The sequence below is a fragment of the Protopterus annectens genome, chromosome 13.part0 (assembly GCF_019279795.1).
Source record: "Protopterus annectens isolate FY-2018-M chromosome 13.part0, PAN1.0, whole genome shotgun sequence".
Lineage (NCBI taxonomy): Eukaryota > Metazoa > Chordata > Ceratodontiformes > Protopteridae > Protopterus > Protopterus annectens.
This window is the reverse complement of record NC_056747.1, coordinates 866469464-866484102: the sequence shown is the minus strand read 5'-3', so window position 1 is coordinate 866484102 and position 14639 is coordinate 866469464. Positions and strand designations below refer to the sequence as shown.

The following is a 14639-nucleotide window of genomic DNA, read 5'->3' as shown; positions in this document are numbered from 1 at the left end:
CCTGTCTGGTGGACCCCAGCCATAAACAAACTATACAATAGAAGGAGGAAGCTACTACATAATAGAGCAAAATCCCAAAAAGGAAAGGCATCTCTGATCAGTATTAGCAAAAAACTACGGGCACTCATAAAATCGTCTAAGGCCAGCTTCGAGAGAAAAATTGCACAGGACACTAAGGATAATCACAAAGCTTTCTTTAGTTATGTTAGGAACCTGGGTGGGAATTCCCAGATATGCTCAGAATTAGTCCAAAATGACAAAAAATACACCGAGCCCACAGACATTGCCAACATCCTAGCTGACAGGTTCAGTGCAAACTTCTCCCCTCTCCCACCAAAGGGCAAATATCTATCAAACAGAGTGCTGCCCCTGACATCTCAGATGCTCAGGTAAGAGCCGCCTCTCCAAAGCAAAAACACAGCATCAATGGGACCAGATGGTGTCCCGGCTGCGCCCTACATGAACTCCAAGAAGAGCTAAACCCAAACATAAAACTACTGTTCAATCTTAGCCTTACTACAGGATATGTACCCAAAGAGTGGCGTACAGCAATAGTGGTCCCTCTCCGCAAAGGTGGTGCCTCAACGGATCCTGGAAACTATCGCCCCATAAGCCTGACTAGCTTGGTCTGCAAAGCTATGGAAAGGATCATCATGGACCTCATAAATAAAGATATTGGGGACCTACAGACACTGGATCCTACCCAGTTTGGCTTTGTTAAGGGCAGATCCTGCCTCTTAAACCTGGTCGATTTCTTTGAAACAGTCACCAAGGCCATTGACGAGGGGAAGGTGGTCCACACAGCCTACCTGGACCTCGCAAAAGCCTTCGATACAATACCCCACTCGGGCATTATAGATAAGCTCACCAGCTTAAATATAAACCCCTATGTCACTAGATGGGTTGCAAACTGGCTCAAGGACAGAACCCACATGGTTAGAATTGCTGGAGCCATGTCAGACTCCAAACCAGTTACAAATGGCGTCCCACAAGGCTCAGTCCTCGGACCTCTCTTGTTCGGTATATATTTCTCGGCGGTACAGGCCAACATGGAAGGACTGTGGCTGACCAAGTTCGCAGATGACTGCAAACTGGGCGCCATAACCAACTCTCCAGCCGACACAAGCATCCTCCAAAAGGGCCTCATAGAAACAGACAGCTGGTGCCAGAGCCATGGCCTCAAGCTAAACGCCAAAAAGTGTATAGTCATCCCCTTTGGCAAAAACAAAGTGCCCACAAATTACCACATAGGTGGTAATCCATTAAGTACAGAAGAAGTCATTAGGGACCTGGGGACCCAAGTTGATAGCAATCTCTCATTTGACAACCACGTGGCCAAAGTGGTTAGAAAAACATTTTATATAGCCCACCTAATCATGAAGGGACTCACATCTAGATCAGGGGAGATCATCGTACCTATTTACTCATCCCTCATCAGGCCCATAATTGAGTACAATGCCCCTTTTGGGATGTACCTTACCAGACACCTGCAGCAACTGGAAAGACCCCAAAAGTACCTCACCAAGAGGATCAAAGGGCTCAAACAGATGTCATATGCTGCCCGGTTAAAGAAACTCCAGCTCTACTCAGTGGCATACCGCCTGCTCAGAGGCGATCTGTGCCTGACGTATAAAGCCATGTCCAACCCGGAATTAATGGACATGCTGCACCTCAGAAAATCCAAATCCCATCGAGCTCACAGCTCGAGAGACTTGAACCTCAGCACTGAAATAAATAGGACAAGCTGGAGGGACAGATTCATAACCCAGAGGCTCCCTTCACTCTGGAATAAAATCCCAGTCCAGGTTAGGCAGAGTCCCACATTGACTCTCTTCAAGAGGAATCTTGATGAGTGGATGGGAGATCGTAGGTTTACCCCGGCTATCACTTCTGTGTCACTGTTAGACAGAGGCACAGTATACTAACCTCAAAAAAAGGCATAGCAAAATTAATTTAAAATGGGTGGCGAAAGCCAAACACACTCTGGCTAGGCTTATAAATGCCCTAGGGCAGATAGCCTAGTATGAACCTATGAACCTATAATTTAGCAGTATCATCAGCATGTAATAAGACAGGGAGTGGAGGAAGATCCAGGGGTAATTTTTTTGATGCATGCTGTGAAAAGAAGTGGTAAGTATGGACCCTTGGGGAACAACTTGTTTTAGGCAGGTTATGGGAGAGGGAGAATTTTGCCACAGAAGTGTTAATCTGACAGACAACTCTGGAACCAATGTATTTTTATCAAGGCCAAACCTGACGTCCAGTAGCAACTAGATGGTGTAACAGTAATTTGTGATCTACTAGATCAAATGCCTTAGGTCAATGAAGACAGTACCTAGAAATTACAATTTCAAAGTCCACAGGGCTACTAAAGTGCTCCAACCAGCCCAAAAATCTATACGGTTTGTTATAGAGAAGGCTATAATCAGTTATGCATTACAGTGTGGATGTGTAAGATTTTTTCAAGGATTTTTGAAAGGGTGAGCAGGATAGAAACTGGTCAGTAGAGAAGGAGTTTGGTGGGGCTGTTTTGTTTCAGTACGGAGTATACTATATCATGCTTCCCTATGTCTAGCATGATACTGTATGTTAAAACTGTACCGTTTTTAAAAGGATTACCCTTTTCATTCCCAGCCTACCTACTGCTACATTAAAAAGTCTCTTCTACACAAATTTACAAGGTTACCTTTTCATTCCCAATCCACCAGTGACCTACTGTCAAAATGAAAGATTTCTATTGCAGAGGAGTACAGGATAACATTTTCATCTCCAAGCCACTTATGACCAGTTATTCCACTAAAAGGTCTCCTTAAAAAAATAAAAGTGCAAACTTTCTAATTAAAAATATTGTGTTGTGTTACACATGGCATAAATCCAACACATTTATCATCTTTAAGCACTTTGTTAGTGAAGAGTTACTATAATTTCAGCATTCCCGGATATGACAAATGTTTTTAAAGAAAACATCAATCAAATTTACACGCACGCACACACACACACACACACACGCGTTCATATTTATCCATACTACACTTGCATATCCATCAGATTTAAGATTCTGATGATAAACTACTCCAAACACCTTATACAGCTTCTGGGTCCAACCACCACACACATACACACACTTATCAAATTAAAGTAATACTTTTCTGTATTAGAAGCCAGTTTTCTTGACATACACACACACAAACACAGGACTATGTTGTTTGTTCAGTGAATCTCCCTTCTTTTTTCAGGGTATTTAAACATTCTTCCTTTATTTAAAGTAAATACATCTCATAGTTGGGCAACGTCTCAAGTTACTATCAATCCAAAGATTCAGTTGCAATGCCATAAACTATCAACCTCCATTACAAAAGTCACACGACCTAAATTTCATTCTCCAGTTAGTACCTCAAACTCGAGCGGCAAGAGCTTTCAATGTACCAGATACTGCAGTAAAGCTTAACATTTAAACAAAAGAGGCATATCACCTATGCAAAATGTCATAAAAAATATGCATTTATAGGCACCAAGTAATCTACAGCAATAATGCTGCCACTTTTTGCCTAACAAACCACCATTTCACCTCAAAAAAAAAAAAAAAAAAAATGAATCACAAAGCTCAGACAGTGATAATATACACGATATTCGGTAAGTGGTGCAATAAATCTTTAAACTACTTTTTAATTAAGTGCCATACATTAAAAAAATCTATAGAATAATTCAAAAACTGACAGCAACTAATTCAATGAATGAAAATATCACCAATGTCCGCTTTACCAAGCTAGCTTTCCCATGATGCAAAGCATAACAGGATTATATGTAGACTGCCATTAAACAATTCAGAATGAAGACTCCCCAGTGGCATATGGGGATAAAAGTCTGAATATCACCCAGATGACCCAAGTTCAACCATCTGCTCTGGGGCTTGACAGACCAGGCAGCAGAGGATGGGGATGCCCATCCTAGGAGGGAAGGGTCAATAGCCCTGGTCAGCAACATCTACTGCTCTAAGATGACAGACCTTACTGAAGGATAGAGGGGAGTCTTGACTATGGGCCGGCCTAGTGAAGGGTGTAGGCAAATGTGCATTTTTCCAGTAGGAGACCCAAGAAATGACAGTATTTCAAAAACACTACATTAGTACATAAAACTGTGTAAAGGACTTAAAACAGTACACCAATTAAAGATATAAAACAATACTAGACAACATTACCAAAGGCATGACAACTGTTATGATAGCAAATAGGACAACACAAAATAGAGACAGACCACAAAAAATTAGGTAATGAGCTGCAGAACACCATTCAGTAAAAGAAAAAACATCAGCTGCAAGACACAATTCTGTGAAAGACTAGATATCAGCTCTCCTGTACACTGCAAGCCAAACTACATACAACAGACAAAAGGTGCCACCAGAACAGCTGCAAACTCAACAACTAGAGTGATGAATTACATGTAGAGATAAGGATGACAATTAAAGAAACCAATGATCTATTAAGCTGGTTTAACTGAAGCAGCCCCCCCACCCCATCTGAAGAGATCATCCTTCTCACCACTTCAGAACACTGGAAAATATGAAGGTCTCTCCAAACACCATTATACTGGGCGACTTCAATTACCCAAACATAGACTGGGAGCATTATTCCAGCTCCAACACCCTAGCCCAAAGGTTCCTAGAATTTATAAACTCAAATGCTATGGAACAACTTGTTACCACTCCCACAAGAGGGGAAAACATACTGGACCTGATCATCACCAACATGGGGGCTCTATGTTCCAGACCAGAAGTGTATCCCTCACTGGTCAGATCAGACCATAAACTAATCTCACTGGATATTCACATCCCGACCCCACACCCTGCCCAGAAAACAACAGTGAAAAACTTCTCTAAAGCAAATTTCACACTCCTCAAACCGAGGTGGAATCCTTCAAAGCCCCCGGACCTGTGGAAAATACAGCCCAGACCACAGAATCCTTTATAAACGCATTCTATGAACACCTTCAGGAATGCATGGATCATACAATCCCAAATAAAACCAAGACCCAATCCTCCAAAGGTAGGTGTCCTGTCTGGTGGACCCCAGCCATAAACAAACTATACAATAGAAGGAAGAAGCTACTACATGATAGAGCAAAATCCCAAAAAGGGAAGGCATCTCTGATCAGCATTAGCAAAAAACTACGGGCACTCATAAAATAGTCTAAGGCCAGCTTCGAGAGAAAAACTGCACAGCACACTAAGGATAATCACAAGGCTTTCTTTAGTTATGTTAGGAACCTGGGTGGGGATTCCCAGATATGCTCAGAATTAGTCCAAAATGATAAAAAAAAAATACACTGAACCCACAGACACTGCCAACATCCTAACTGACATGTTCGGCGCAAACATCTCCCCCCCCACCCACCAAAAGGGCAAATATCTATCCCAGCAGAGTGCTGCCCCCCCCCCAACATCTCAGATGCTCAGGCAAGAGCCGCCCTCTCCAAAGCAAAAAACACAGCATCAATGGGACCAGACGGTGTCCCGGGCTGCGTCCTACATGAACTCCAAGATGAGCTAAACCCAAACATAAAACTACTGTTCAGTCTCAGCCTTACTACAGGATATGTACCCAAAGAGTGGCGTACAGCAACAGTGGTCCCTCTCCACAAAGGTGGTGCCTCAACGGATCCTGGAAACTATCGCCCCATAAGCCTGACTAGCTTGGTCTGCAAAGCTATGGAAAGGATCAACATGGACCTCATAAATAAAGATATTGGGGACCTACAGACACTAGATCCTACCCAGTTTGGCTTTGTTAAGGGCAGATTCTGTCTCTTAAACCTGGTTGATTTCTTTGAAACAGTCACCAAGGCCACTGACGAGGGGAAGGTGGTCCACACAGCCTACCTGGACCTCGCAAAAGCCTTCAATACAATACCCCACTCGGGCATTATAGACAAGCTCACCAGCTTAAATATAAACCCCTATGTCACTAGATGGGTTGCAAACTGGCTCAAGGACAGAACCCACATGGTTAGAATTGCTGGAGCCATGTCAGACTCCAAACCAGTTACAAATGGCGTCCCACAAGGCTCAGTCCTGGGACCTCTCTTGTTCGGTATATATTTCTCGGAGGTACAGGCCAAAACTACTGTTCAATCTCAGCCTTACTACAGGATATGTACCTAAAGAGTGGCATACAGCAACAGTGGTCCCTCTCCACAAAGGTAGTGCCTCAACGGATCCTGGAAACTATCGCCCCATAAACCTGACTAGCTTGGTCTGCAAAGCTATGGAAAGGATCATCATGGACCTCATAAATAAAGATATTGGGGACCTACAGACACTAGATCCTACCCAGTTTGGCTTTGTTAAGGGCAGATCCTGTGGCTGATCAAGTTTGCAGATGACTGCAAACTAGGCGCCATAATCGACTCTCCAGTCGACACACGCATCCTACAAAAGGGCCTCATAGAAACAGACAACTGGTGCCAGAGCCATGGCCTCAAGCTAAACGCCAAAAAGTGTAGAGTCATCCCCTTTGGCAAAAACAAAGTGCCCACAAATTACCACATAGGTGGTAATCCATTAAGTACGGAAGAAGTAATTAGGGACCTGGGGACCCAAGTTGATAGCAATCTCTCATTTGAAAACGACGTGGCCAAAGTGGTTAGAAAAACATTTTATATAACCCACCTAATCATGAAGGGATTCACATCTAGATCAGGGGAGGTCATCGTGCCTCTTTACTCATCCCTCATCAGGCCCATAATTGAGTACAATGCCCCTTTTGGGATGTACCTTACCAGACACCTGCAGCAACTGGAAAGACCCCAAAAGTACCTCACCAAAAGGATCAAAGGGCTCAAACAGATGCCATATGCTGCCTGGTTAAAGAAACTCCAGCTCTACTCAGTGGCATACCGCCTGCTCAGAGGTGATCTGTGCCTGACGTATAAAGCCATGTCCAAACCGGAATTAATGGACATGCTGCACCTCAGAAAATCCAAATCCCATCGAGCTACATGCTCGAGAGACTTGAACCTCAGCACTGAAATAAATAGGACATGCTGGAGGGACAGATTCATAACCCAGAGGCTCCCTTCACTTTGGAATAAAATCCCAGTCCAGGTTAGGCAGAGTCCCTCATTGACTCTCTTCAAGAGGAATCTTGAGGAGTGGATGGGTGATCGTAGGTTTACCCTGGGTAACACTTCTGTGTCACTGTTAGACAGAGGCACAGTATACTAACCTCGAAAAAGGGCATAGCAAAATTCATTTAAAATGGGTGGCAAAAGCCAAACACACTCTGGCTAGGCTTATAAATGCCCTAGGGCAGATAGCCTAGTATGAACCTATGAACCAGCACAGCAGAGCCTCAACATCTACTGGTTGCAGAGTTCTCCTGGTCTATTTGGAAGAGCAGAAAGTCTTACTGCTGCCCCAGTAAGACTCTATGCACTGTGAATGGGGCAATTTTCTGGAAAAAAACAAAACTAATGCCTTGTGAAGGATGCACAAAATTAATTAATATGGAGTTCTTCACTGGTTAAAGTCTGCTAAAGGCTGTGAAAAGAATTCTGGACTAGATTTTGAACAAAGTTCTCCGATTCTGCCAGCTGTTGTCTGGGGCTTGCTGTACCGACATTTGTCAGTGGTCTGTGTTCTTTGAAAATTACTACACTTCACTCTCTTTTTCACTATTTTTTCCATTTACTGGGCTTGGGAGATCGTCCACATACCCTTTACAGCCCATAACCCAAGCCAAAGGCAGTCACAAAAGACAATCACAAAATTATTTTGTAAAACAAGTTATGCAAGCAATGACATTTACAAACAGTACTGGTTTACAACCTTGAACCTTGTCATCAATTCAGATTAGAAAAAACAATGAATAATGTACCTGCTACAGCGTGTATGTGCATTTCTTTTGTTACATTATTTTGTACAAGCACAATGGTCCATTTCATATACATGAATGAAAGCACATTTACTCAGACATGGCATAATCCACCAGTTTGTTGTCTCTCACAGAATGGCCTCCAACACTTGATATGATATTCCCAAATTCAGTTTTACAGCTTCCCTCGCCTCTTTTGCAGTTGCTGCTTCACTGTCAACTATGTAATTTTTTTCCACTTCCAAGATGCTTTAAATTTAGTTCGGAAATGCAGAGTAATCGGCATCAATCTTACTTTGCAACTGTGCATTATCAGGAACGCTGCTAACTTTTCCTTCTAGATATTCTACAACAAAAAAGACTAAAGTAACCCTTTGGTCTGAACTCCATTTGCAAAGGACCCTCTGTGGCCAGCTGACCTCATGCTATACCCCTACTAATCACTTCTACTTTCCCCTATGTGTGGTAACATTAAGCTACATCTGGAAAACACCCCACAAAGTCTACTCTAGTCATATCTTGTTAGCTTGCTGTGCTAGAGAAATTAATATGTACTCCATTTTTTTTCCTAGATTGTCAACTCATCCAGGTCAACTCTTCTTCTACAACAAGCAATCTTACCTACTCACAAGACAAATTTAAGCAGGTCAGGACACTGCAGCGCACAATACACCCCACTGACAAAATACTCTGGAATAAATAAATACACAGCAAATCTCTAGATTAACTGACTCCATCCATCCATCCACAACCTCTTTTCTCATGTTTACACATGGGGTGGGGGAGTCATATCAACAGTGAATCATCTACATGTTCAAAACCCTGGCTTGGTAGCTCTGCCACAGCGATTCCGCCTTGCCACACCGATGAGCGAGTACACACCTACATTCAATTCAGTGTGTCCAGTCCACCTACTGCATGGTCTTTGGAATGTGGGTGGAAGCAGGAGCACCCGAAGAAAATCTCACATGAAGGCCATGCAGATTCCAGCACTCCTGGCAAATTTTGTGCTGGCTTGGGCATAGTCAATGAGAATTACAACCTCCAAGTAGATGGCTGACAAAGCTCTTCCCTTTACACAACTAATTATTCAGAATATGTATCTCACTACCAATCACTAAAAAAAAAAAAGTAAGCCACAAATGCACCTTAAAAATGGTAAGCCACAAATGTACCTTCTGCTGTGGAAAAACGGCTTAGCAGTTATTTCTGCACTTGTTTATTAGTGTCCACCTTTACTGCACTTGGTGCTATCGTGCATTGTGCTATAACAGACTTTAGAAAATGCAAAATTGTCTGTTCTCGTTTAACTGGATAAAACATTAAAAATATAGAAGACTATTCAGAGTCTGGGTACTTGTGTCTAAACCTGGTCACAAGAGATATGGCACTTAACAATAAAACTGCACTATAAAGCAAACCATTAAAATATTAAGTATTTAATTATATTTCTGAAGTGTTCAATCCAGTAAGTAAATGGTTTTCCGAACCACCAAAGATATCATGTTGTGTTTTATATATTTTCCAGATGCTAAACGCTGTAAGAAAATGATAATCCAGACCACCTGATGGTATTTTTGAATGTAACATCTAATTAAATAACAGTTAATATAGATGATAACAGAATACATGAATACACCATAGAGGCCACTTAACAGTGCCTGGAATACATTTTTAAAATTACAAGATACAAAAATTACATTTTTAACAGCATTGTCTGTGTTATACCAACTGTGCTTACATTATTTCTAAGGGGGTTCTGAATCCCTCCACCTGCTTATCCTTTTCAAGAAAGCATGAAGTATCAGTATACTGCTCCAACTTTATAAAGCTGTTATCTATTAATAGCTACAATATTTAAACAAAAAGTATGTTTATGTTATAGTCTCCTGACTGTACCAATACAATATACACTTACTAAGGAATTACATAAAAAGAAAAGAGAATTACAGCAATATAAGAATTGCATTTATTAGTACGTTTCGTGTACCAAGGGCACTACACTACTGACTTAAATAAGAAAGCACCGGGGCTGGGCTTGAGCATATCAATTACTTTTTTTCCGATGGTAGGTGTTGTTTGGGAACAATAAAACTTTTGCAAAGGAAAGTACAAATGGTTTGAAAAGTAGCTCGGGTTTGACAAACTGCTTCTAACCAACTAATTCTATGCAAGAGAAGCAGAAAAACACAACTACGAAGCAGCCTATCCAAGGAGACACATGTGAGCCAGTGACTGTGCCAAGACTTGACTCACACTGCTTCAGAGTTTTAACCATCAACTCAAGATTTCCAACACTGGGAAAGCCTAACACAGAAAACAAAGACGAGGCACTTCCAGTCTTCCTCCAAAGTATGTGCCTGGAATCCAAATAAGCACACTTAATTTTCCCCTCTTCCCGTTGCCAAGTAAGGCTACAATTTTAGCAAAATGCCTCCTTTCTCCATGTTAAGATTTATCGCACGATGCTTGGAAAAATGCTGTTTCGATGTTCAGAAAGTGACAGAGATTCTCACACCAAACTCAGTAAAAGCAGGTAAAAACATTAAGAAATCAGGACCACTACCCGATCTGGAATCGTAGCAATCGGTTTAAACATTTTTACACAACTTCCTTGAGCAGACACATTTGGGACTTCCAATATTTTCTTTTCATACCACTAAACTGCTGATTGCATTCGTAATCCACATCAAAGGACGTGCTTCCTCCGTCAGTGAATGCAGACAGACGCGCGGTGTTTAGCCTACCACAAGTCTCCCTGGAAAAAAATTAATGTCACCCCTCCTCCCTCCAATTCGTCAACTATAACTTCTATCACACGAGACCAGATAAATATGCTGTTAAAACATGTGTACTACGGTTGATCTATACACACAGAGTACACTTGTTTTAACTACCTGTGCAAATCTTATAAACTCTGCAAATCAGCAAAACTGGGACACAGCAACTATAACGGAACCGATCTGCACAGTGGTAGAGAAGACACCGTGATCAACTGTGCATTAAATGACAAATGCATATACAAATTAAAAACACTTTGCATATTTGAAAGTATATACATTTGCAAAAAAATCAACTACTGCAGTACAACAAAATAATATTTCTACTAATTCTATATCTAACAATAGCTAAAGCTTTCACCAACCTTCTCTAGGTATGCTCGCTAATACAAAGTATTTAGAAGGGCTGCACAGACCTAATGGAGGCACAAAAAGCTGTCCCACTAGCCCTTGCATCATGCTCTGTGCACAGCTGGACGCCTGTATTTATGTACCATTGTTGTGCTTGGCTAGGCTTTTTCCCACTAAATGGGGCATTTGAAAAATGCAAGCGGTTTGAGTCCGCTGCAACCCAAACCGCATCCAAACATGCCTCTTTGCTTTTGCAGTCAACCTTACCTGAAACAGGAACGTAGTCCAGTTCGCCTCCATTGCAACTCTTTAAAACTGCACAAAATCTACATAAAAATCTACAACAAAGCAGCTAAACATGGCAGACTCTACAACTTCCTGTAACCTCCGGCTTCAACCAAGGGCCGCCGGCAGGAGAGGGGGCGCTATAGCACGCTTGCTAAACAATTATTTCCGGCGGTAGTCCTGGGAGAGGGATGCAGGTTAGACTTAACTGCCTGCTGTAAAACAAACGAAGTGGGAGTCTGTAACAATTGTATTTGTTAATGTATTTAGTTGTGTAGTGATCACGGCTACATACAACCCCCTGGATATAGTTGTCCCGACGTGCAACCAGGAGGTTATTGAAGACAGCTTCCAGCCGCTTAGGTGGCTTTTGCTGAGGCCGCAGAGCTCCAGGATTAGTGTAGTTTATTTCCATTTAATTACAAGCGTGTTTTATGATGGATGAAAGATCACAGTTGTGCCCTTGTATTATAGTAATTAAAAACAAACACATAGCTACATTATCAGACTATCTGATAGAAAATGATTTTGCTAGTATGCTTTCTTTTTCGTCCTGATCAGCAAGGCGGTGATATCACGGCAAAAATGCCAAATCTTTTTAAAATTCGGTTAAACATAAGGAATTTTAAGCCGAGTGAATGACGAAACTCAATGATTTGAAGAAACGGGCCAGCAGAAAATTCCGTTACATCATGTACCGGACACCCCTCTTTGGGCAATTGTGTTCTGCAAAAAATTGAACAAATGGCAAATGTCCTGAGATTTTAGGACAAGACTTTTCCTATATTTTCTTTAATAGTTGCATAAACAGTTATTTTGTATACGAAACACCTAAATGTTTTAAGAAACAGAATAAGCAACTAAAATGCTACAAGAATAAGCTTTTATTTAGGCAAAAAAAGTGAAGTTCTGTCCTTTGTACTGGCCGTGGGTATGTTTTGCCTTGCAAAATCTGACGTTTCTACAAAAAAGTCCCATTTTAAGTATTGCTTTTACAAACGTAGAAAGTTGATAGAACAGCAGGTTTTGCATTAGCATGAATTGTATGAAGTCTGAAACAAAGTTGCCTGCAATTTCTTTCTGATTTTAGTCCTCCGTGATTATGGTGTAATGTGCAATTTCTGCTTTTTGTAATTTGATTTCTTTAATAAATACACGTTGTACTGCCAGTTAACCACGATTTTATGAGAAACGGACCAAAATATGAGGCGAAAATCTGGACAGTTGAGAGGAATGTTCCACATTTTGCCGATTTGTTCCACATTACGAGAGGAAGTGTTTCTCATTTTTGAGATGGAAGGTTGAAAGCTATGAATCCAGACCAGTGGTTAAGAATTTGTTTGCTGTACATGGAAAGCATGCTTCTCAGCTGTACCTCATTATGAGGGTGCTGATTTGTCTAAACATGGGGTAAACTCTTGGCTAGGCTTATAAGGGCCTCAGGGCCAATAGTCTAGTAACCTCCCATGATCCTATGAGGGAAATTTTTCATTCTGAGTTTCAAAACATTCTTATAGTTCAGGCTGTTCCACATTGAAAAGGTTTAGTACATATTCATTGTTAAGAATTTGTTTAAAAATACACATAATACATAACCAATATTATACAACGACCCCCCCCCCATTAATATTTCAAAACGTGCACACTGATTGGTCAGCGTGCCCGTTGTAACTCAGACTTAAACTAATGGAAAAAGGCCCAGTCGCCTGGACTTTTTCCATTAGTATAAGTCTTTTTTTTTTTTTTTTTTGTTGGACAGCAACAGAGAACGGAAGAGCTCAGTTGCTGTTATCTTGCTATGTGTTAGAAAAATATGTACTAATGTATATGTTTAGTGCTTATTAGAAGCTAAAAGGGTTAACACATTTCATTCTATTTTATGTACAGCTTAATTCTGTATGAAATTATAAGATGCTTTTTCAAACTGCAGTATGCTTTCTGAAATTGCAAGATGCTCTCTGACCTAGTATTTGCTAGCACAGCAAAATTCATGTTTATGCCTTTTGGAAATTTACTGAGAAGCAGGTGATTATCTGCTAGGTCAGGAAAATGAATGAATAGCGAATGAATAGAACAATACTGTTTTCTATAATGTGATTGAATATGAACAATCAGCTCTGTTCGTGTTATGAGAACATGCACAGCTGCGGAAAAGAAAAGATACATCAAAGACTGCTTGAAGAAATGAACTATAATCTGTACTTGCTTTGTGCTCAAATTAGCCATAGTACCTTGAATGGTAACATTGCATAGTGAGAAGTTGTATCTGACCGGTGGTCATCAAGGCCACGTTGTTTTTCTTAGGAAGTTTTTTTTGTAAACTTGATATGCCAGCAGAAAATCATGGACAAACAGCTGCTATGAAATAATATTGAAAGAACTTGTGATTTATTACGTCAGCTTAGTAGGCAATGCCTTGTAAGAAATGTGCAAGAATAGCTTCACTTCCTGATTCTAGTTAAACAAACTCTGTATTAGCATGTTTTTGTCTCCTTGCTGCAAGATTAAAGTGCCTTAACCTGAACCTGCCGTGTGTTGATCATTTTAAAGTTGTTTTTCCTTTGACAGATTGGTCCTCCGGACCGGAAACTCTCACTTTGCCTCAAGTCAGATGGGCCAGGTGGCATGAAACCGTACGGGGAAGAAACCACATCGGTTCTTCTGCTTTGAAAGACCTCCGACTGAATTGTCGTTCAAAAGAGGCCAGACACTTTTCTGATCTGCGACTGGAGGACGAGTTATCATACGAACCAGAGACGGTCAATCACGGAGTCTCAGCTAAGGTGAGATTTATCTTTTTTCTGTTTTAGATCAGGGACTTGATTTGAATCATCTGTCAGGAGATTTGTTTTGTGCAAGTCAGAGACAGAAAGATTGCAGTCTTGTCATAGATCAGGGAAACAGAATAGGTAAGACAGTTATTCTAGATAAACTGTGAAACAGAAAATCGTGGTACCACGTGAAAATAAGAAGGGTTACGTAACATTTTTTAACAATCAGAACAATATGGGTAATAAGTGCACAAAAAGTTCCCAAGATCCACCGCTAACCGAAGATGCAAAATATATGCAATTACAGCGTGCCGACAATGTTAGATACTATACAAAATGGGTTAATAAATATGAATTTGATGGCAAATTAGAAAAATCCTCGCTTATTAAGATTGTCAAACAGCTTAAAACTCACGCAAAAGGTCAGGTAAAAAAGCAACGTCAATTAGGCATTCCTCAGGCACACAGGTGGATTGAGGATACAAACCGTAGAGAACAAAAGAGTAATAATTCAAAAGCTATGTTTCTAGATGAAGAAGACAATAATTTGGTAATAGCATCAGCCCCTCCAACCCCTCCGCTTC

At 41.0% G+C, this 14639-nt stretch overlaps 1 protein-coding gene across 1 annotated transcript in view; it reads right to left on the bottom strand.

Moving 5' to 3' along the window:
- LOC122787974 (vascular endothelial zinc finger 1-like) overlaps positions 1-11385 on the bottom strand; it is a 247008-nt gene extending 235623 nt beyond the window's left edge. Inside the window, exon 1 of the mRNA XM_044054903.1 lies at positions 11267-11385. Within this exon, the coding sequence (XP_043910838.1) occupies positions 11267-11299 (33 nt within the window). The 5' untranslated portion in view covers positions 11300-11385. The remainder of the gene's footprint in view (positions 1-11266) is intronic.
- Between the last annotated feature and the right edge of the window lie 3254 nt (positions 11386-14639).